Source organism: Vanellus vanellus (genome assembly GCF_965231255.1).
Source record: "Vanellus vanellus genome assembly, chromosome: 17".
Taxonomy (NCBI): Eukaryota; Metazoa; Chordata; class Aves; order Charadriiformes; family Charadriidae; genus Vanellus; species Vanellus vanellus.
The window spans coordinates 1,680,515-1,703,821 of NC_138922.1; the positions used below are offsets into that span (position 1 = coordinate 1,680,515).

Genomic DNA, 23,307 nt, shown 5'->3' on the forward strand with positions numbered 1-23,307 from the left:
GTGGGTGCAGAGCGGTGCTGCTGAGCGCCGGGGTCAGCTGGGTGACACTTGGTAGCTGGAACCTGCAGCAGATCTGCAGCCCTTGCTTCCATGCTTGCCTGGGACACCCTGACGGCACCAGATTAAAGCCAGGAGAGAGCCATGCGGGCTGTGCCCGGCTACGCATAGGTGTGTTCCCTGTAGAATGACTTCTCATCTCCTCTGTAGCTTCACTGTTCAGTGCATTTTATTGGTGAGTCCTGTCCTTGGAGAAGGGCTGGGAAGGAGACTGCCCTCCCCATCATGCTACAGCGTCCTCTCCTCTTGTGCTCATGTATCATCTGGCACTTTGCCTCCTCCTTCCCTTCCTTTTGCTGGCCCACGAGGAGACCTGGAAATATTTTACGCAGGGGAAAGAGTTGCCGGAGGAGAGGTGCTCCGTACCCTGCTCACGCCTGCCCGGCGGGTGGGGAGGGGGCACCCAGGGTATGTGCTGCAGGTGTGGATGCCCTCTGGCAGGGGCTGAAATCTGCTTTGAAGGAGAGCTGTGTCCAGGTGTTGTCCAGATCCTAAATCTGACTGGTATCCTCTGAAAATGCCAGGTAAATCCGGCTACTGGGGGAGTTTGAGCAGAGGGTGGGTGCTCACCTGCACTGTCCAGAACAAGACCGCTCCAACATGGGGAGAACTGAAAGTTTGGAGTCTTAAGGGACTTCAGTGCTGAAAATTAAGGTGAAAATTAAGTATCTAAGTTCTTCTGGACCCACGTGTGAGCTGAGTGCAGGTTTTAGGATCCCAGTGTCTGACTGAGGTGCTGAATTCTTGCTAGACCCCCTTTTGGGCTTGGTACTGCAGAAAAAAAAATCTAGAGCCCAGAAGTTTCTACACTTTTGTAAATGTTTTGGTCAAAGACGTTATTCTGAGCCCTCTGTGAACTCCTCGTTCTTCTCACCTCTTTCACTCGTAATTGGTACCTTATGTGGCATCCCAAAGAAGCCCCAGGTGGGTACAAGAGTTTATGTATCGTTCCCTCTCAATTTCTCTTCCATCAGGTTCTAGTTTAAAGTTGTCATTGAAAAAAGTCTTTGAGGATCTTAAAATAAAAAGGGAAGCTGAACAAAAGAAGCCCAGATATGACTCAACTGCTAATGATTCCCTGGCTCCTGGCTGGAGCGCGGCATCTGAAGGAAGCAGCACGGCTGTCATTCCATCATCGTGTCTCCTGACTGCTGTTAGGAGTGTAACCATGGCGATGTTTAATTGGCTGTCTTAGTCATGCAGCTAATGTCGATATGGTCCCTTACAGAGAAAAATTCGATTAATTGCTTAAACTTTAAGATGGCAAACAACATTAAGGTTAGAGTAGTGACTATAGAGAGATTTCTCCCTTGGCGAAGTGCTGTTTGCAAGGAGGTGATCGAGCTTTACTAAACTTGCTCTCTCTGGAAGGGGAGGACTGGGAAGAACAAAGCTGCAATTGGGCAAATATAAAAGACAATACAATATTAGTGAGTGAAGGTGTCAGGGAAGGTCTTCCAGCTTCTGCCTCGTGGTTTGGGTTTTAAATGAAGCAGCTGATGTCCTGAAAATCTTTAAAAGCAGTATCAAGTGATGGGTTTGCAATTGAGCTGAGGCCAAGTTAACTGGGAAATGCTGTTCCGTTTCTGGGCCTAGGCGAGGAGCAGAGCAGGCACAGGAGGGCTGAGGGCTGCCACCGAGAGCGGCGGTGTGCAGGGAGACGTGACGATGGGTGGAGGGAGTCAGGGGCCCGTATTGTGTCAGACTCTTGGGACCGCGTTTGGGTGTTGGCTGTGGTGTGGATGCCTGCACAGCTCTGCATCCCACCTCAGGCGTCCGGCCTCCTGCTGGGTTGGGAAGTTGAAAGAGAGATGACTTGGCTTTTAGTGGTGGTTTTGCTGTGAGATGTGCTGAGAAGTGTCCCACAGGTGATGTCAAAACCCAAGGTGAGACGCAGACAGCTTTGGAGGTGTTTCCTTCTCCTGAGCTGTTCCTCCTCACCCACGTCCCTCATTGTCTTGCGAAGCGGTGGTGCAAATTCTGCAACTCCTTTGCAGTTTGCTGCCCACTCTTCTTCAGCTTTCTTTTCTGCTTCGTTTGTGATGGGAGATTATACTGCCACGCAGATTTGCTCCAAATAGTGTATAAAGCTTTATATGGTCAGTAAAAAACCAAAACAAGAGTGATAAGCTCCAGTCGTCATGGGGCCAAGTGCAAGGAAGGCAGCGCTGTGGTCTGGTGTGTTTTTCATAACTGAACACCAATACTATAGCTGTCTTGGTTCCTAGGTGAAGAGTGTGCAGGATGCAATACGGGAGAAGAAGAAATCCTTCAATTTTCTTGGAGAAGACATTAAGTTAGTTCCCTCAGTGGGCATTTTCATCACCATGAACCCCGGCTATGCAGGGCGAACTGAGCTACCCGAGAATTTAAAATCTCTCTTCAGGTGAGTCCCAGGTCAAGGTCTGTGACCTGTATGATAAGACTGGCAGAAGTTGTCTTTTGGAATATTCAGGCTTGACTTAATTTCCTTGGGGAATTCACTTGCACTGGGGAGTCGCAGATGGTTTCAGCCTTGTACAGCGAGCCTGGGAGCACACGGGCTCTGTTGCTTGCGATGGGAAAGGCGGTGCGTGACCTGGCTCACTGGAGAAGACCTGGAAGATAAAGCTGGAAATCCACTGCCCCTAAGACCTGTGGTAAAGAAATACTTGTTCTGCAATATTTTCTTGCCTGTCTTTTTAGGCCATGTGCGATGGTTGTGCCGGACTTTGAGCTGATCTGTGAAATTATGTTGGTGGCCGAGGGCTTCATTGAGGCCCGGGTGTTAGCCAAGAAGTTCATTACTCTGTACCAACTCTGCAAAGAACTCCTGTCCAAGCAGGTGAGCTCGCTTCTGTGGTTGGGTGGTACAGTGAAGCCTGTTGATCTCCAAAATCAGCAGGGACATGGCACTCTGCCACTCACCTCAGTGGCTAAAGCTTCACAGCTTTTATTTAATGACTGAATTTGCGCTAGCTGCTGGCAGAAGAGAAGATTTGTGATCATCAGAGCAATGAAATTTTCAAACTGCTTCATTGGAGGATCTGCAGGGACAAAAGCACTTGACCAGCTACATTAATGGGAGAGGTTTTTTCAATAGGCTCAAATGACACCACATCTGGGGTAGTATTCAGTGACCCTTTGCTTTTCAGTCTCTTAGTTCCTATTGAGTCTCCTGCCTGCAAGGGGTTTATGATGCCTGTCCCTCTCCGAGTTCAGCCTAACAGTCCCCTGTCGTGTCAGGTGTTGATCAAGTAGGGTCACTTCCAGTGTGAAGCTCTAATTAATCAGATTTTTCCATGTTATCATTTGCCTAGATCAAAGCTGGGCTCAGAGAAGAGTGGAATCAGGACTCCAGATGGAAAAAACTGATCTTGGCTGTGCCAGCATAAGTCTGGGTGGGAGGTGCCTTGTCACAGGAACTTTGTGCTGTGTCTTGGAGGCCTTGCTGGAAGCCGTGGCCTCCCACACAAAGCAGTGAGCTGTCGAGCTGTGCTCTGGAGGCCGTTGACAGAGTAGAGATATAAAGACTTGATAGTTGGCTTGAGAGTCCCTCTCATGCCTTTTTGTGGTTCTTTTTCAGCAATGTCTTTACAAGCCTCTGCTTGGTGGGGTGCCTCTGAGACCAAACATGCCTGGTAACCTTGTGATGGGCAGAATGGAGAAACTTGGGTATCTGGGGCCTCATAATGGACTAACAAACCTTTCACCCTGGCAGCTTCTGCAGATCGAGGGGTCTGGCTGCCCTTGCTTTAGCTGCTTTATGATTTAGATGAAACAAATTGCTTATGTCTCTGGAGTGCAAGTCCTCCTGCTGTCTTACTGCCAACTCTAAGCCCACGTCATGGTGTGAACAGCTGAATTATTTCACTCTTTAATACTGTCCCTGACAGGAATCTCACCTACTGAAATGGAAATCGGGTAACTCAGGCTGGTAGAGGTCTCTGGCCAAAATGCAAATAACAGATTTGGATGCATTTCCATTGCTGACTTGTCTGGCAGTTTGGAGCTGCTGGTTCTTACCCCTGCATGGTGATGTACTGTCTAAGCATAAACTCATCCCTCCTTTTATTTTTGTTTTTTAATTTTTCCCCACGTAGGATCACTATGACTGGGGCTTGCGTGCAATCAAGTCTGTGTTAGTTGTCGCCGGCTCCCTCAAACGAGATGACCCAGAGCGACCCGAAGACCAGGTTCTAATGCGCTCACTTCGTGACTTTAACATCCCCAAGATTGTGACTGATGATGTGCCGGTGTTTATGGGGCTGATTGGGGATCTTTTCCCTGCTCTGGATGTGCCTCGGAAGCGTGACCTGAATTTTGAGTCGTTTGTGAGGCAGGCTGTGCTGGACCTCCGGCTGCAGGCCGAGGACAACTTTGTGCTCAAAGTAAGACCAAATGATCTTCTGCTGTACTCACACCACCATCAAATCATTTGGGTTTTCTCAACCATATTTGCTTCTACAAAGAGGGCTCTGCACAGCATTCCCTTTGCAGGCAGACCTTGATGGAGGATGGAACCAGCTACGCTGGGTCTGATGCAGTTGCACCTGCCCCTAAAGCCAGCACTGGCTCGGTCCTGGAGTTTACAAAAGGGCTGACCCTTGTAGGCTCATGAAAGTGGGGCCTGTGGAGAGCAGAGCCTCATCAGGTGATTCAGATATGAATGGTGCTGGAGGTTTGTCTGTAGGCTGAGGGTTTCACCCACCATGGTTAGAGTGGCTAGACTGAGCTCAAGGTCAAATCCGTTTGTGTCTCTGGGTCACATAGAATCACAGACTGGTCAGGGTTGGAAGGGTCCTCTGGAGCTCACCCAGTCCCACCCTCCGCCAGAGCAGGGGCACCTCCAGCAGTGGCACAGGACACATCCAGGCGGGTTTGGAATGGCTTCAGAGTGGGAGACTCCCCCCCTCTCTGGGCAGCTGTGCCAGTGCTCTGCCGCCCGCACAGGAGAGAAGTCCCTCCTCATGTTTAAATGGAACTTCCTATGGTCATGTTTGTGCCCGTTACCTCTTGTCCTGTCACTGGGCACCACTGAAAAAAGACTGTTCCCATCCCCCTTTCTGTTCCCATCCTTTAAAGGGCACCCTCCCTTTAAGGATTTATAAGCATTGATAAGATCCCCCCTCAGTCTTTTCTTCTCCAGACTAAAAAGCCCCAAGTGCCTCAGCCTTTCCTCATAAGAAAGTTACTCCAGTCCCCTCATCATCTTTGTAGCCCTTTGCTGGACCTTCTCCAGCAGGTCCCTGTCCTTCTGGAACATCTTTCTAAAGAAGAGGCCCAATGGGAGCCATATTGTAGATCTGAACTTCAGTTTGGCATCTTTGTCTAAAATTTGGGAGTGTTTTTTATCAGGTGGTGCAACTGGAGGAGCTGCTGACGGTCCGACACTCTGTCTTCGTGGTGGGTAACGCAGGCACAGGCAAGTCGCAGGTGATGAGATCCTTGAACAAGACTTACCAAATAATGAAGCGACGTCCTGTCTGGACAGACCTCAACCCCAAGGCAGTCACCAATGATGAGCTTTTTGGCATCATTAACCCAGCAACAAGAGAATGGAAAGATGGTAAATGTCTTTTCCTGACTGAATCTTCAGATAAAGAAGGATATTTTTAAAGAACTTCCCGAGCAGCAGCAGGATGACCAGTTCTTTGTATGCAGGTCTGAAAGCCCCAGTGCTTCTCTGCTGCTCACAGCCATGGGAGAGTTTGTTGTGGAAAGGATACATAGGATGTTTTAACTTCTTGATCTTCAGATGGGAAGTATAGCATAGACCTGCTTTATCCTGTTGCTGTGACAATAATTACAGTGTCCATCAGTCCCAACACTTACCAGTTCCTAAATGGGGCAGGTGGTTTTTCGGAGTTGGGTGGATCGGTGAGGGAAGAGGTTTTCCTCCTGCCCTATGGTGTGCACTGGGGCCCCCGAAAGGTGCCACCCCCAGTTTTCCATAGCTGGTAGCACACACGCAGCAGCCTTAAAAGTAGTGTTTGTCACTTAATATTGTGGCCCAACCTCTGTAGCACACCAGCATTTGCCAGTCTGTCGATCCCGATTGCTCCTGAGGAAAATAAGATACGCATTTAAAACTTGCTGAAAGATTACAGAAATCTGGAGTGAAAATGTTTGGTTGTGACTAATACGTAAAGGCAGCTTTGATTTACGTGTGTGGCTGGTTTGGGAGGTGTGGGGGAGGTAAGGGAAGACGTTGCCATAAATCATCCTCGCCCAGAAGTCCGCCAGGAGATGAGCTGCCACCCACCTCCCCTGGCTCCCACCATGGACCCCCCTTGACCTCCTGCTTTGCTCTAGTGCCAGGGTTAACTTCTTCTTAATTGTAATTAGGGACCCTAAATCAAAGTGACAGAGGGAAGTGCGGGGTACAGCCTGAACTCTGCACACTGGTGCAGCAGTGACTGCAGACTGAGGACCGTGGGTGGCACTGAACAGCAGGAGGGACGTTTTCCAGGTGGCTGCCCAGTGGTTTCTAGCCTGTAACATTTCAGAGGAGCTTATGGGACTCCATCCTGAGGTTTCAAGGCAGATATTTTCGGCACTAACCATTCCTGAAAATTTTGTTTCTTGTCAAAGACCAGCAAGGCAATCTTCACCAAAGCCTAACAACAGATGATGTGTCTCCTTACGGGTCAGCCCCTTCTTTTCCTCTGCCCATTTTCATCCTGTCACTCCTTTCATCGTCAGGACCTAAAAAGGTTACACGTTAGGTGGTAAAAGGTCCCACAAGGGAATCCTAGAAGTGTTGGTTGATGAACCAAACCCTTCCTTTAAATCCCAAGACCGTTCTGTGGTGTGGATGCCCAAGGTTAGGAGAGAGGTACTTCTCTCTCTGCTGCTGTCACAGTGGCTGTGAGGGGAGCAGTGATGCTCTGAGACAGGAGCTATTTCTGACACTAATGAAGTTGGAGCGGTTTCCAAGGCATCTGTCCAGCATGTGAGGAACTGAGGCGAGGCAGAGCCGGTGCAGTGTTATTTTTTTTGACCCGATCTCAGAATCGGATACCTGTTTTGGGTGAGCTGTTCTGCACTTGTGCACGAGCTTTGTCTTCAGTCATGTAATGCCACCGGCTCTTCCTGACCTGGATCACAAAGAAATAGCTTGTCCTGGAGAAAAAGTGCGCTTGTCACAGTTTGCCAGAAGAGAGGCTTTTTTTTTTTTACTGTTTGCCTGATGTTTTTTCATGAAGACCAGCGTCTCCCTAGGTGTTTGCACGTGTCGAGGAGAGCGATAGTTTTGTGGAGTTTTCATTTGCTCTGCAGTACTGCTCTATTCCCAGCCTTCTTGCTCTTCTTAACATTCATTATTTACTCCCCTCGAGACACTGTATCCTCTCTGTCTCCTTGATTTTACTGACATTTTGTTCTGTCATTCAGTGTCATTCTGTGCTTGTTCTCCCCTCAATCTCACTAAAGCCATGACCCAGCGTTTAATGCATCTTGATTTCCCTCATATACTTTGAGCCACAAAAAAAACATTTATAAGAATTTCCAAGGCATATTCAGATGGTTTTCTGTGCTTTGTGGAATTTGTGCCTTCTTTTGCCTCTGAGTATCTGCTCTTCACTTTTCTTATCCCTTATGATTCTTGGTGGGAATGAAGCTTGTGTGTAGTAGGTCTGCGGTCATTTTCAGTGGTGGTAACCGATAATGTTCTTTTTCTTCAAATCAGACTAGACCCATATCATGATATAGTAATATTTATGTACATAAGCATAGAGATTTGAATGCCTAAGAGGAAAGCATTAATTAGGATAACTTTTTGTAAGTTGCTGAAGAAAACTATTAGAGCAGGTGGCAACTTCAGTGTTCATCAACATATTCCTGTCACCCTCCCAGGACTGTTTTCATCAATCATGCGAGAGTTGGCCAACATCACCCATGATGGTCCCAAGTGGATGGTACTAGATGGAGATATTGATCCAATGTGGATTGAGTCGCTTAATACTGTGATGGATGATAATAAGGTAATGAATAGAAGTTAAAGGAGCAGGTATTCTCTGACTGCATGGCATGGTTCAGCCTAGGAGAAATGCAGATGCTGAAATAACACCTCCTAGAATAATACAATTGTGTTTTTTCAGGTATACCAAACAATATTGCATAAAGAAAATAGTGCATGAGGGAAATAGCTCACAGCGTGCTTTGATTGGAATTTCCCTTTTGTGGAGAGCTGGGCTCGTTAGTAACCGCAGATGTCCTGATCATAACTTCAGGCTCTTTAAAAATAGAGTGGAGCCATAATCCTATGCCTTTTCCTCACCCTAAGGGAGTGCTGCTCGTTCTGGGTCATGGAGGAGGGAGAGATCATTCTACTACCTGCTAGAAATCAGCTGTTTTGCCTCGGGGAGCTGGGCTGACAGCCACCAAGCTTTTTAGTGCAAAGTGCTGAACGCTTTTCGTTCCTGTTCCTGGGGAAGACGTTAATCTGTCTGTCTGTCTGCTGCCTGCAGGTGCTGACCCTGGCAAGCAATGAGAGAATCCCTCTGAACCCAACGATGCGGCTGGTCTTTGAGATCAGCCACCTGCGCACAGCCACCCCAGCCACCGTGTCCAGAGCGGGTGAGTCCTGGCCTGAGCTTCATGCTGGGATTTTGCATGGACCAGGTAGGATCTAGTGCCATTAACCGGCCTTTTGTTGGCCAACTTGGTTCCTCTTGAAAGTACCCACCCTGGGATCACAGCTGCCTTTGGTGGGCAGGGTAGGTTCCTCAAGCACATAGACAAACTGTGGATCCTGATGCCAAATCCATGTACGGAGCTGTCGTCGTCTTGGAGTTTTGCCCAGAGCTCTCTGACTGTTGGTGGATGATCATGGCTTCAGCATTGCTGAGAGAGTGCTCCTGTTGTGCAAAGCCCTGTGTGGACTTGATGAGCAGAGGGACAGTCCCTATCCCAAAGAGCTCCTGATCTTCTGGAGAAGTGCACGGAGAAGGGAATGAAGGCGTCCCCTAGTTTTATACATGGCGAAATGGGGCCCAGAGCAATAACGTGACTCAGGCCAGACCATATTCTGAATTTGGGGCAGCATCAGGAAAGGTATTCTGGTTTCCTGAGTTAAGTCTCTTCCCTGTTAATGTTTCTACTCCACAGTGGGGCAGGAGGAGGGGGTAGGTAATGGGACACCCGGGTGTATTTGACAGAGTTTTAGTTGTGTGTAAGTAGCTGAGAAATTCTGCTGGGGGAAAGGAATAGTCTCTGCTGCATCCTTACTATATGTTGTCTCTTATCCTGGGTCTAAAGGTATCCTGTACATCAACCCGTCGGATCTGGGCTGGAATCCCCCAGTGAGCAGCTGGATTGACAGACGAGAGATCCAGTCTGAAAGAGCCAACCTGACCATTTTGTTTGATAAGTACCTGCCAATTTGCCTGGACACCCTCAGAACAAGGTACCATCTGAAGAGTGTTTGTATCTGCGCCGGTGAGGGCAGGGGGACACTCGCCGCTTTCCAGACCATCTGTGCTGTGCTGGGGTTGTGCTGCACGTGGCAAGGGTGGCTGGTTTCCTCCTTGCCCCTGACAGCCCTGAGCATCATTGGCTCAGAGAAACAGTGGAGCAGGTGACATTCCTACCCATCCTTTGTTGGTCACATCTGGTTTTCATCTGATTTTGATTTGATTGTTCCTGTACTTCTTGTACCAGTTCTGTATCTCTTGGAAAGTAAATCCAGGAGATCCTAAAGAGAGAGGTTTTCAACCTCCTGATGTTTCAGGCTGGACCTGAGTCCACTCCACAAGTTATTTTTCAGTAGAGCAGATTTCAGACCACTGCTGAAGGAAGGGTTTCAGTATGCAGCACAGAAGGTGGAGAGGGTAGATCCTCTTTTTTCCTCTCCCTGCTTCTTTTTCTGACCCTCAGTGATGAGACGGAAGTTGGTGTTTGTGGGAGAGGGTGGGATTGCTTTGTTCTCGCTTGAATTTCTTTCCTGATGCGTTTGAACAAAATGAAGTTGGTCTCTGTGGACATCCAGCCTGGGCGTGTTTCATGGTTGGACACCAATCCAACGAACATGAAGAACTTGGATATTTGGAAGGGCCTTGGTGCTTCTTGGCTTGATGTATCTTCAAAGCCCACAGAGAAGCCATGTGGTTCTTGCTTATCACCATGGGAGATGGATCTCTTACTCATACTGTGGTGAGGACTGGCCAAAATAGAGTCCCAGCAAACATGAGTAAAGGAGCTTCTCCCCTCCTTGGCTTGCTTCCTATAGTTACACCTTCATTTAAAATAAAACTAAAAGTGAAAAAAGGTAAATCAGCGTACAATTAAGCATGGGAGTTGTCTGCCACAGTGGGGATGTGTCAGAAGGGGCTGAAGTAGTGAAAGCAATGGTCTTTGGGAGTAGGAGTTAGGCATCTTACTAGGGAGCTGCTCCCTGGGGGACCAAGCTGGTTACAGCTGTTGGCAGCAAAGTCCGTTGGACATTTCCCACTGTATTTGCTGAACATTGTGTCAGACCGTGAAATCCACGGGATTAGCTACAGGCAGCCCCGAGCAGAGTATTTTGGTAGCTTGCTTAATTCAAAAATTGTAGAACCAACCTTTCAAATAGCTATAATTACTTTACGGAGGGCTTCAGTGCTGCTACAATATTAGTTTGGAATTCTGTAAGTGTAGCTTAAATGAATGTAAAATGGCAAGATGAAAGGGCTTATTTTATTACTCCTCTATTTGACCGCTTTTGAACTCATCGTGTTCACAGGAAATCATTGCCTTTAGCAAGTCTTCCATTTTACTTCTTTCAAGAGGATCAAAGTTTTAAAATGCTTGAAACTTCTGATTACTGTTATTACTTGTATCTGTGCCAGTGCCAGCAGGTCCGAGGGAGAGAATGGGTGTTCTCTTTATTGCTGTACCCGAGAATAAGACATGCACTGCTGACAAGTAGAATGCTAATATTCCAAAAAAGCATTTCTAGGCTTGTCTTCCTGGGTTGTGAGCGACTGTGTTGCTGGACCCAGTTTTATCTCCTGTGCTTTCAATTCCCATCCCTTAGATTTAAGAAGATTATTCCCATTCCTGAGCAGAGTATGGTTCAGATGTTGTGCTACCTCCTCGAATGCCTCCTGACGGAGGAGAACACGCCGCCCGACTGTCCCAAGGAGCTTTATGAACTGTACTTTGTCTTTGCTGCCGTCTGGGCTTTTGGTGGATCGATGTTTCAAGACCAGGTAAGAAGGAAGATGCTGCTTCAGCATCTTTTATTCAGCATCTTTTTTTTTTTTCCTTCTTTTTTTTTTTTTAAATACTTTCCAAAATATAGTGCTATATCAGTAATGCAGTTTTCCCGGGGCTCTCGTATAAGTGATAATAAACTAGAAACCTGAATGCAATGATTCCTTTAGTGAAAGACCCAGTTATCCAGGGTGTAACACCAGAGAAGAATGGTTGAGGGGTCAAGTCATAAAGGCGGAGGGACGTTTGCTTATGCAGGCACGTTTCACTGGGGAGAAACGTGAGGTTAATTTGTAGAGGCCTGTGGATGTGCATAATGGGATCAAATTAAGACTGACTTATCAGGTAAGTACATCAGTGGAGCAATCTTCCAGCCATCTACTCTGCAGGTAGACCCACACCAGCCGGTGCTTTGTCACCAACTGGCTTTTATTGAACATAGGTGGATGTCAAGAACTGACTGTTCTCAGTTTCTGGTAGACGTACATAAGAAGGAGGGTTGGGTGGTCAGCAGGGCAGGATGGGCTTTGGGGATTACGTGCTTCCACTGAAGTGGAAGTAGACAGTGGCTCTGCTCTTGAAATACTCTTTGCTGGGAGGATGCTGTTGAGGTTGATGGTTGCAGGCACTCAGCTGAACTCACCTCCGGGCAGCCAGCTGTTGGGTGGTCTCTGGCATGAGCCGCTGGGCTCAGTCAAGCTGTCGGTGGATGGATGTCCACAGCCAAGACTGTAGTGCTGGAGGGCACAATCTGGAGACTAAGATCATTTTGGGCCAGGAGGATTAGTCAGACCATGGTTCACTAGTGGTGTCTCTGACATTCAAAGTACACTCATGTCCGAGAGGCAGAGGAGGACAGGGCACTACTCTCCATGCTGCTTCCCACAGTACATCTATCCTATGGATTAATTGCAGCTGTCAGCCTCTGAGTCCACCAGCTTGCATTAGACAAGGTGGGTGTGATCTCTTGCATGGTGATATTATAAGACAGTTTTCTCAATGTCAGCATTTGATACTGCACGTTTTCAGCCCCCTTTTGGGTCCAGGTCCTTGAAACAAGGGAGAAGCGAAGATGTTCCAGCTGGGCTGAAACACAGCTGCTTTGGTAGGAGCTGCAGCACGTGAACAACAGGGATCTTGGGAAGGGTCTTCTCCAGACTTGCCTGGGAGAAGCACAGTTGTGCTGCCTCCAACTGTCTCTCCCTGATTTCTTATGCACAGGGGAGGAGAAATAGACATTTCCTTTTGCCCCAGTTCTGCCCCATTTCCTGGCCACATGGCTCAGCTCAGTACAGCAGGGCTGTCTCTTGATTTCCATGTAATTGGAAAAGCTGCTGCTGTTTTACAACTTCCAACTGTTAACAGTAATAATGGACAAGAAGACAGCAGGCCGCGTGTCAGAGCCCTGCTGCCAGCGCTGCCGGCGTTGGAGCCCCCTCGGCTCCATTCCATGGTTTCGTGCCCATGCTTGCGGGACAGCTTCCCACCCTCTGTTGGCATTGCTGTTCCCAGATAGATGGCTGTGCAAGCTGTAGATTTTTAATGTGACTGGTTCAGAGGCAGGCAGGAGAAACCTGAAGCACTTGTAGAGGGGTCTAAGAGGATGTGTGGCACCTGAAGGCTTAGATTTTGAGTACCAGGTTTTCAGCAAGTGGCACAGGGAGCAATGCAGGTAGCTGCGAAGCTTGCTTCTGGAAGTACATTTGGCATCTGCTGGAGCTGCTCACTCTGGTTCTGCCCAGTCTCTGCTGGGAACCTGTTGGGTGGTTGCATCTCCTGGTCAGAGGGTACCTCATCCTCAGGTCTAAAGCATGTCATCCTGATCTGTGGGCAGTGCTGTTGAGGGCTTAGAGATCTCTATCTGGTCTCTAGTGGGCTTGTGTGTGGTCTGGAGTATGTGGGAGGTCTCTCCACAGACCTGACACTGGAGAGGGTGGACCCAGCTGTGGTGGAGGCACTGTGGTTCTCAGAGGCTGCTCGAGTGCCCTCTGGGGTCTCTTCATGTTTTTTCCGTGTGCCTCAATTCTAGACCAACAACACCTGCTGGGCTCTTCACGTTTGCTTCATGCCAAGGAGCAGTTGCTCCGGAAAGTGATAAACAGCACAGCTCAAGCTCCTCTTGCTGCTGATCTAGTGCCATCATACCTCACGGCCGTTGAATGACCTGTGCGAGACTAGTTTTCTTGGCCTTTGTGGGGGACTTTACTTTCCATTTTCTATGTGCCAGCTGGGAAATATTCAAGCCTTGGTGTTGTCAGTGCAGGATGACTTAAAAAACCCAAACACGGCAAAGCCTGGGAAGCGCTGCTTGTCCTCGCTTCAGCGGTACAAGCTGCTGTATAATTACAGGAGCTTATAGCTCCTCGAGCAAGTGGGCTGGAGTGCAGCCGTGTGGCAGACGGACGCTGCGTTCCCTGCGCCATAGCAGAGTCAGTCCTTGGCATCGCAGGCTTGGCTGCCTGCTGCCTGCCTGGCTCCCCAGGGAGCAGGGGCCGTGGCGCGGTAGGCTCTTGCCGGGCCGCTGTACGGGTTGCAGGAGGAACCGCACGGGCACAGCGTCCCTCTGGGAGGTTTGACTTTGAGACTGGACTGTGTGTTGCTGCTTGTGATACTCTGTAAATGTCAGAGCTGAGAGTGCGAGGATACAGCAGTCCGAGCGAGGGGAAGCCTGATGAAAAATGATCCAATATAAGATCTGTTTATTGCTCTCCATTGAAGGTGCCCTTCGCGCTGACCTTTTGCTGCCGAAATGTCAGGAGAAACAGTCTGGAAGGCTTCCCGCTACTCTGCAATTGTTGGTGGGTAGCGGGGCCCCTGTATAAAAACAGATGATAGATTTGCCATTTCCAGGCTCTGAAATTAGCGGAAATCCATATGGGGTTTTTATTAAGGCAGCAGTTTGAGTTCGACACCGTTCTGGCAATAGAGCCAGGGCTGGAGCAGCTCCACTTAACTGCTTGGTTAGGGGGGGCGGGCAGCCCATCGCAATGCAGCTGCAGGCAGTTTGCCTGCGCAAGGGTAAGGGCACCCTTGTGAGAAAGCTTTTAGCAGCAATGCACATCCCTCTCCGCTGCAGGCTACTCTGCTGCCGGCACCGAGGAGTTATAGCAACAGGAGAACGGAGAATTACAGTTATTCCGCCTCTCTGAATAGCACGAGACTGCAAAATCGTGGATACTAATAATGTGTTTTTCAAATCCTCTGGTCTTTTGATGGATGGCGGCTCAGGAGACTTCACAGAGGACGCTCGGTTCGGTTCAGCTTCAAACCCGGCTTTCCCGATGGAGCCTTGGCAGTCGGTGGGCAATGTGTTGCCGGTCCCACCGGGGCTTCTGGCCTGGGAAAGCACATCGAATGGCTACGGGGAGGAGAGACCTGCAGAAGCCTCAGGAAGAAACTGTGCTGTTAAGACATATTTCACAGACAACTTTTGAACAGCACTCTTCCCCTTCCTCCCCCACCCGCTTCTCCCCAGGGCAGAAGGCTGTAGTCCCCGTTGTCTGCGCGGGAAGACGTTCAGGTGGAGCAACTGGCCCAATGTCGTACAGGAGAACTGGGGCGGGGGAGGGGACTAAGCACATTTTGCAAGTCCTGACCCAGTATCTGAAGCAAAACTGTCACCCCAGCTCTTGAAAAGATTCAGATGCTCCAAAATCTCCATGCACAGAAAGGTATAAGGGGGAAGGACGAGAAAGCAGGTGCTTCTAGGGCGATGTGGCAGTGCAGAAACACAGTAGAGCCAAAGGGGCACAGTGATAGCGTGATAGAGTCATTTAGGTTGGAAAAAACCCTTAAGATCATGGAGCCCAACTGTTAACCCAACACTGCCAGAACCACCACTAACCCATGTCCCTCAGCACCACATCTACAGGTCTTTTAAACACTTCCAGGGATGGTGACTCTACCACTTCCCTGGCCAGCCTGTTCCAATGTTTCACAACCCTTTCTGTGAAGAAATTTTTCCTAATATCCAGTATAAACCTCCCCTGGCACAACTTGAGGCTGTTTTCCAGAGAAGAGACCGATCCCCCCCCGCTACCCCCTCCTTTCAGGGAGCTGTAGAGAGCGAGAAGGTCTCCCCTCAGCCTCCTTTTCTCCAGGCTGAACATCCCCAGGTCCCTCAGCCGCCCCTCACCAGACGGGTGCTCCAGACCCCTCACCAGCTCCGTTGCCCTTCTCTGGACACGCTCCAGCACTTCAATGTCCTTCTTGTGGTGAGGAGCCCAAAACTGAACACAGCACTCGAGGTGGGGTCTCACCAGTGCCAAGTGCAGGGGGACGATCACCGCCCCAGCCTTGCTAGGTCCCTCTCTGGTGCTTTGGTACACCGGTGTCCGCAATCCTGCGTCTCCAAAACATTATGGCTTGAAAAGAGGCCAGAAGACAACAACTAAGTATTAATAGAGTGGTGTGATTTATGAGGAAAGGCTTTAGTATGCATCCTTTGACTAACCATGACCACAGATGTAGACGGATGTTGTGTCCTTGTCTGTTGGAAGAAGTAGGCACCAAGAATCAATCAAGCAGTCTGTTTAGTCATAGGCACGTATTTCTCTTTTTCAAATTGATCCATCTATCTAATCTCAGACACACCAAGAGTGATCAACACAGAGGATGAATTATTTAGGTGAATAAATAGGAGTGATGAGAAGAAATGAAGAAAATGAAAAATTAGGCTTAATAATAGGAAAAAGGATAAGATCGTTATGCTGTGGAATGTATTTTAAGGACCAATCCCACTCTGGTGGACTGGGACAGGCAGCGTTCTCCATCACTAATGAATTTCAGCAGACGAGCCTATTTTCTCCCCTTTTTGCCTTGCAGCTTGTGGACTACAGAGTGGAGTTCAGCAAGTGGTGGGTGGCAGAATTCAAGACTGTCAAGTTTCCATCTCAGGGCACAGTCTTTGATTTTTACATCGATCCAGAAACGAAGAAGTTTGAGCCTTGGTCTAAACTTATTCCCCAGTTTGAATTTGATCCGGAAATGCCGTTGCAGGTACGTGAACCTTGCATGCTCTTTGTCTGGGAGGAGTATGTGGACTTCAGTGACTGTACGTGGGCAGTTCAATGAAGTCTCATTAAAGGTTCAAGCACTTCATAATAAGGATGGCGTTTTTCATGAGGTACAACTAAATTACCATCTTTTTTTACTGTACTTTGGCTGTGAAGACACATCCTCCACCCACGTATGAGTGACATACACAAGGGACAGGCTCAGAACCCCCCCAGTGACCCAGGAGCTGCCCAGGCTGTGGGCTTGGGGGTGCGTTTGGCCTGCAGAGAGAAGCAGGTTGTGAGAGAATGTAGTGACAAAGCCCCAGAGACACCGTGTTGGCATTCTGTGTGGCTGAAAATAGAGATGTTTTTATGATTTGGACAAAAAAAAATGAGAGTTTCTGCAGGTAGCTAATTGCGCTTGCCAGCTACGCTTTTCTTTCCTTTTAGAAGTGCCACGGTGAGCAGATGACTTGTAAAAATTGCTGCCGCTTTAGCAAAATGTGTGTTTGTGGGGAGATCCAGATGCTGCTCCCAGCATCCAGCTGTCAAGGCTTCGTCTGTACAGACAGTCTGATTCTAACGGTTGGCAGCAGCGTATCATTCCCTTCCTAGCGCAATCGAGAAAGCGGGGTCGCCTCGCTCGTTCCCAGCTCTGCCAATTTTACTTCTCCCCAGATCGTGGCTGTGGGGCTGTGGCAGGGATGGGGACACTTACCTGCTCCTTCTGCCCCTCTCAGGCTTGCCTGGTGCCCACCGCTGAGACGGTCCGTGTGCGGTACTTCATGGACAGGCTCCTGGAGCGCCAGCGCCCGGTGATGCTGGTGGGCAATGCCGGCACGGGAAAGTCCGTGCTGGTGGGGGACAAGCTCTCCTCACTGGACACAGATGCGTACGTGGTGAAGAAGGTCCCATTTAACTACTACACCACCTCTGCCATGCTGCAAGGTAAAGCAGTGCCTGAGCCGCGGGACTTCTCCCTGGCAGGTTTCTGAATTCCTGGGGCATCTGTTGGGGTTTGGAGTGGGGTGTGCGATGGGGCACCTGGGGGAAGATCCATGGGTGAGATGCCCGTGTCGTTTGTGGGCCCTGCACTGACACCCGCCGACTCTTAAATCCCACTAGGAAATTCTCAGGTCAGCAGACTCCTGGTTTTGGGGAAGATGACATTTTCCAACCTGAGGATTTGAATTCCAAACGCCACGGCTCTGGTTCAGGGCTGTGCCAGAGCGCGCGCTTAAATCTGCCGCTGTTCTGGGCAGCGCGCAGCTCGTACTTGACTTGAGGTGTGTCTTTAATATGCTCAAATTTAAGCCCATGCCGAATAGGATGGGTTTCTTGGCTAGGATCCAAACTGTCCTCAGGGTGCAATGACGGGAATTGCATCCCAATTAGCAGTGAGGATGCTGCTAATGGACCTGTGCGGGCTGTAAGCCAGGGCTGCCGGTTCCCAGTGCTGTCCTCCATGTCCTGCCGCAGCCTGATGTGCTCCCGGGGAGCGGATCCCACCCCCCTGCCTCCCCAGGGTGCACAGGGCTCGCTGACCCTGTGGGGCTCAGAGCCCCGGGGAGTTGCTGGCCCTGAGGAAACCCATAAGAATATCGCTGATGAGGATTTTGGCTTATCAGTGAAAAATGAAGTTTGAGACCAAGATAAGGTCAGTTTTGCAGTGTAGTCCTTTCAGAGATGAAGAGAAAGGAGGGAATTCTTAAAAAGTGGCTCATTTTGGAAAGGTGTTTTCACTTTGAGTTGACCTAAGGAGAGATAAAATAACTTTTTACGTGTGTTTATTAACCAGGAATGAAACCACCTGCTTTGTTTTGAGTTGAATAACAGCTGTGGGTCGTCATAAAACAAAATGCTTCCTTTATGTAGCTTGGTTTCACCCAAATGTCCTGAAATCCTTTTACTCCCCCAGTCCTATACGGGACCTCCATCTGTGAAGCATTAGTGACACCACGGATTTAACCTTCACCGGCTGGGCTGTCCCTGGCCACGCGGTGCCAGGTGAGGACATGGTTGCAGCCCACACCGGTGCCGGAGGCAGTGAGTGTCTGCGGCTTTGTCCCAGGCTCCCAACATGGCAAACATTTTAAGAGAGGTGTCGGGGCTTAAAATTGCCCTGTGGGACCGATCCGCTGGCAGAGAGGTGACAGCGCAGGCTCAGCCGGCGCTGCATAACCTGGGGCTGTGTTGTGGGGCCGACGGTGGAGCTTTCTGGGGCAGGTTTGTGGAGTTTCTGTGCCTGCTGGTGCCCAGGCTCTCCTGCCTTCCTCTGCCCATGGTGGGAATGCAAATTATTCAGGTTATGTGTCCTTTAAGCAAAAAAATGGGTAAAACCTCACCTTTTGGCCAGTCTTGCAGCCCTGAGCAGCGTGATGGTGGGGTGGGGGGATGTGCGCTCCTTCATCTCCATCCCGACGGGGCAAACGTGTGCAGGTGTGGGGATTTATACTGGCCGAGCTGGCAGTGCGTCCCTGCTCACGCTGGCCGGGAGCTATGGGCTGCCACGGCGACTTTCCTCCTCCGCAGAACAGAGCGAGGCGTCTTGCGCGGGGATGAAGACGTGGCTGGGAGATTTGCATTGGGAAGCGTGATTTATACGGCTTGGCCCACTTCCCTACTGCTCATTTTTTATAGTTAATTTGTCCCTTTTTGTGTAGTTTGTCAGTTGGCTGCTCTTTTTTTTTTTTTTTTTTTTTTCCCCCAGCAGGCACCTCTGTAAATTTGTAAAACGTGGATATAGAGCAGTTTGGGATTTATTTTTTTTTTTTTTTTTTACTTAAAGAAGAGCCTGATTTGAAAGCCGGTAATTTCTTAGACAAAGCGCCTGTTAGTGCAGAGATTTATACGGTGCGGAGTGTGCACCCTTTAGGGGAAGCACAGGTATGTGGTTCAAACCATCCTCTCGGGCCCTGGGGCGTACAGAAGTGTATGTGCATAGGGGCTAAAAGGAGCCGGGCACCCTCTCTGCCCACGCCTGGGCCAGTTTGGAGATTTTCTTTGGTGTATTGTCACCAAATGGCGCTTTTGCTGGCATTTATTGGCCTCTCAGCCCATTGCCCCGGACCTCTGGTCTGCTGCCGTCTCTGCTTGATACCCTCTCAGCCCTCTGCTCCTCCTTGCTCCTCCTCGGACGGAGCCCTGGCGTCTGGCATTTGCCGCCCTTCCACTCCGGATCTGCCTTGGGAAAATTGCAATAAATGTTTGGTTTGGGGAGATTTGGGGTTTCCCCGCCTTCCCCCTCCTTGATCAACAGCCAGCAGGCGAGAGGAGTCGCTCTTGCTAAGTCTCGTTCGCAGCGACTGTTTCTTTCAGATGCTAATTTGAGTGCGGCGGGATCGCACAGACACGGGCCCTTTATTGTTATTATGAGATACAGCTTTGAATTAAAATGCAACTTCCACGAACATGTCACTTGATCCCCAGTAATTGCATTTCAGTGTGATGAATCTCCTGCATACTTGTTTAACCTCAAAAAGGGCTGATTTTATATGTTAATTAAGGACTAATTAAATTTAAATTAAATGCTTATTTGAAACACTTAATTTAACTTGCTACCAGAAATTTCAAATATTGTGGTTTTATTGAAGGGGGAGAGAGACTCCACTGAGGAAAGATTCATCGTTTTTCGTAGCACAATTCATTCCTTTGTGCAGCAACTGTCTATGACAAGAAATCAGCTGAATTTTGAGTAGTGGGAAAGACAAGCTGTCTGCAAGGCACTGAAGCAGTAGAAAAAAAAAAAAAAAGGTCTGAAAAAAGCAGAATATAAATCTTCCTTAATAACTTTTGCACACGATAATGAATAGCTTCAGCGTACGTTTTCACAAGGAGATTTTTACCAAAGTTCCCAGTCCCATTTACATTTGCCAGTCTCCCTTAATTACAAAGAATTGCTACTTACCGTGCTGCTCTACAGCACCGTACAGGTCTGTTGACAACGCAAAACTGTGTAAATGAAACAAATTCTGCCTCCGCCTTCAGGAGAGCAGTGAGCCCTGAGACCAGGGATGCTCTCCAAGTGAGCCCGTGGCAGAGAGCCCACCCCAGGATCTGGGCAGAGGAAAGATGCTTCTGTTTGCTTTTCCACTTACCGAGTCGGGAAAGGTTGTTTGGGCTGCAATCACAGGAATCGATAACCTATAAAACATTATGTGCAGCGCTGTGGGGTGATTTGTAAGAAATACCAGCCCAGCGTTCTAAATATTCCCCACATTTTATAATCTAGAGCAAGACGTAACCTCAGCCTTCTGCTAAAACAAATTAAAATCTTCCAAAGCTTTGAAATGAGAAACTTTTCTCTCTGCACTTTGCCATGCTCGTGCATGACCCTACTTAAAACCAGGTGGTAATTTGGCAGCTTGCGTTGGAAATGAGTCTTGTCACGTTATCTGGAGGTTCGGGTGATGCTGGGGATGGGATCAGGGAACTTGTGGGTATTTGGTGCATTTAAATAAAAACCATTATTTTGATTGTTCTGAAAATGTGCAGGAATTTGGCCCCCAAACCACCTATTCCTTTTGTCTAACAGAGGTAAACAACGCACTTACGTTCACAAAATCAGCTTTGTTCATGGGCTTCTGTTCCCACAGCATCTCTCCTGCTCCTTCCCGGTGCGTGGCCACTGCTGCCCGTGCTGACCCCGTGGCCACTGCGTCGCCGGCGCAGGCAGAGGGCACGTTCACTGCTCTCTTGTACGGGTCAGGATAACCTCAGCAAGCAAGTTTTAGTTTAAAAAAATTACGTGGAAGGGATTCAAAGGGCTTCATCTTGCATGAAAAGCTTTTTGTTTGCTCTGAAGTAGCCCCGTTTTGTAACAGACTGTTTGTTTGCCTTTTTTTTTGTGTGTGTGTGAAAGGAGGAAACTGAGAGCTTTCCAATTTGGTTTGGGTCAGACCAAAAAGCTGCCCAAGGGTGCTGCCAGCCCCGTGCAGGGCTCCCCACTGCTCGACAGCCGCAGCTCGGGGACAGCCACTGTCCTGCTGGGGAGCAGCATCCTGTGCCAAGACCAACTGCTCCTCCCCAAAAAGCAATAAACGCTCCCAGGTGCCCACTGGAGGGGCTGGGGGCTCCCCCTGTGCCATGAGAACAGCTCTGCCTGTCCCGGGCATAGCGCAGCTTCTCCCGGGGCTGCTGTAGCTACACACAGCCCGACATCGAGCTGGGGTGAGAAATCATTTTTATTTTGCAGCCATGGATCCCCCAGCAGCTTAACTTTGCACCTCCGCCTCCGTACAGGTGTGCTTGAGAAGCCTCTGGATAAAAAGGCTGGCAGAAATTACGGCCCTCCGGGTACCAAGAAGCTTATCTACTTCATCGATGATCTGAACATGCCTGAGGTGGATGCTTACGGCACGGTGCAGCCCCACACGCTGATCAGGCAGCACCTGGACTACGGCCACTGGTAGGAGGCTGCTCGGGTTTGGTTCTGAGACCTTTTTGTTCAGCTCCAGGGATGGGGATGGGGTCTGAGAGGAGGTGGAAACGCAGTTTCCCCCTTCCCATCCCCTGTCCGCCGTTGCATCCGTCTGGGCCAGGCTGGAGCCAGCTCCGGGGGAGCCGAGTGCTGTGCGCCCTCGGGGTTTTCCCTGTCCCCAGCAAACGAACTCCAGTTGCTCACAGCCTGGTTGAGAGGAGCTTTGCTCTGCTCTCCCTGCGGTTTGCGACAGTGGTCCTGCTGCAAAGCCTGCAAGGGGAGCGGGATGCTCAGCCGCGATGCCCTGCGGTACAGGGGAAAGCCATGGATTTGGCACCTAACACTGTTGTCAGTCCGGCAGCAGCAAACAAGCATTTTCTAGGCAGAGGTAATTTGAAAGAAAAGCAGTGATAGGGTTTTGGAAGGAAATTGGTGCATTTTACACCGTAGCCAGCAGCGCTGCGTGGGACGGACAGCAAGATTTGCAGCTCTCCCGGGGGGCATTACCGGGCAGGGACTCGCAGGAATTTCCAGTCTCCTCTGCTGCCTGAGCTTGGCCAAAAGCTTCCCAAGTATGGAGACAGCGGAGGGCAGGGAGAAATTTGGGGCTGCGGATGTTGGGGAAGTCGGGCAGAAAGAGGGCTGTGCTGATTGCGTGGGAGCATTGGAGGCACGGGGACGCGCAGCATGCCACGTGTCCCCTCCCAGGCACATCCAGGCTTTCTGCCCGCGCTCTCGGCAGCGCCCGCCGGGGTGTTGCACTGTCGGTGTCCCCTCTCGCAGCACACTGCAGGGCATGACGAGGAGTGAGATGGGCACAGCCCACTGCAACCCCTGGGCTGCCCTGGCCCCGCTGGTAACCGGGCTCCTGGGGCTGCTCCTGGGGCTGCACTCCCATCTCCGTCAGCGCCGTCCCCATCCATCCCACGCAGGCAGTGGTGGGCAGCTGCATGGGCAGCAGGCAGCCGGCTTGCCCCTGTCCCAGGCTGCCTCGAGCCAGCTGGATTCCTGCGATTTTCTCCAGTTTCCATGCATGTGACTGCTACAGCCTGTGAGCTTTGCTCAGAGTTTGTAGCTGATATTTCTATAAACCAGTAACAGGTTGTTGAAGCTGAAAAATTTCCACCAAGAGCAGGACTCGTGTGTGCCGGGCCACGTACAGGTGATACGGGCAAGCCTGGGCCCTGCCTTGGCGAGATGCAGAATTTGACCCCACTGAAGACAACTGGGCATTGGCGGCCCACGGACGTGTGCCGGGGGAGACGCAGCAGCTGCCGTCACCCTACCGCTGCTTTTGCTTTGCCCAAAGGTACGACAGGACCAAGCTGTCGCTGAAGGAGATCACGAATGTGCAGTACGTGTCGTGCATGAACCCGACTGCGGGGAGTTTCACCATCAACCCTCGCCTGCAGGTACAGCCCTGCGCAGTGGCAGGCGCATCGCTGGTTTTATTTTTGGGTGGATTATTTAAGCACGAGGCCAGACGAAAACAACTGGCAGATCCTGCTGTCATTTTATCAGGAGAAATGGCATGAAGCTGTCGAGTGACTGTGGTTCCTAATGGTGAAGCAGCAGAGTTGCTCCCTTATTTCTGTGTTTGTTTTTCCTCACGTTCTGCTGCTCAGTCGGAGGAAAAAGTCACAAGTTGCCAGCCAACCT

The 23,307-nt window shown here is 49.8% G+C and overlaps 1 protein-coding gene across 1 annotated transcript in view; it reads left to right on the forward strand.

The window, feature by feature from the left end:
* Positions 1-23,307, forward strand: part of DNAH9 (dynein axonemal heavy chain 9) — a gene marked incomplete at both ends in the record, with an annotated part of 232,270 nt that overhangs the window by 49,005 nt on the left and 159,958 nt on the right. The window contains 12 exons of the mRNA XM_082492287.1: positions 2,286-2,443; positions 2,743-2,881; positions 4,140-4,427; positions 5,395-5,605; positions 7,894-8,021; positions 8,508-8,616; positions 9,298-9,445; positions 11,054-11,228; positions 16,057-16,230; positions 16,970-17,177; positions 21,471-21,636; positions 22,958-23,060. Of these exons, the coding sequence (XP_082348413.1) occupies positions 2,286-2,443; positions 2,743-2,881; positions 4,140-4,427; positions 5,395-5,605; positions 7,894-8,021; positions 8,508-8,616; positions 9,298-9,445; positions 11,054-11,228; positions 16,057-16,230; positions 16,970-17,177; positions 21,471-21,636; positions 22,958-23,060 (2,007 nt within the window). The remainder of the gene's footprint in view (positions 1-2,285; positions 2,444-2,742; positions 2,882-4,139; positions 4,428-5,394; positions 5,606-7,893; positions 8,022-8,507; positions 8,617-9,297; positions 9,446-11,053; positions 11,229-16,056; positions 16,231-16,969; positions 17,178-21,470; positions 21,637-22,957; positions 23,061-23,307) is intronic.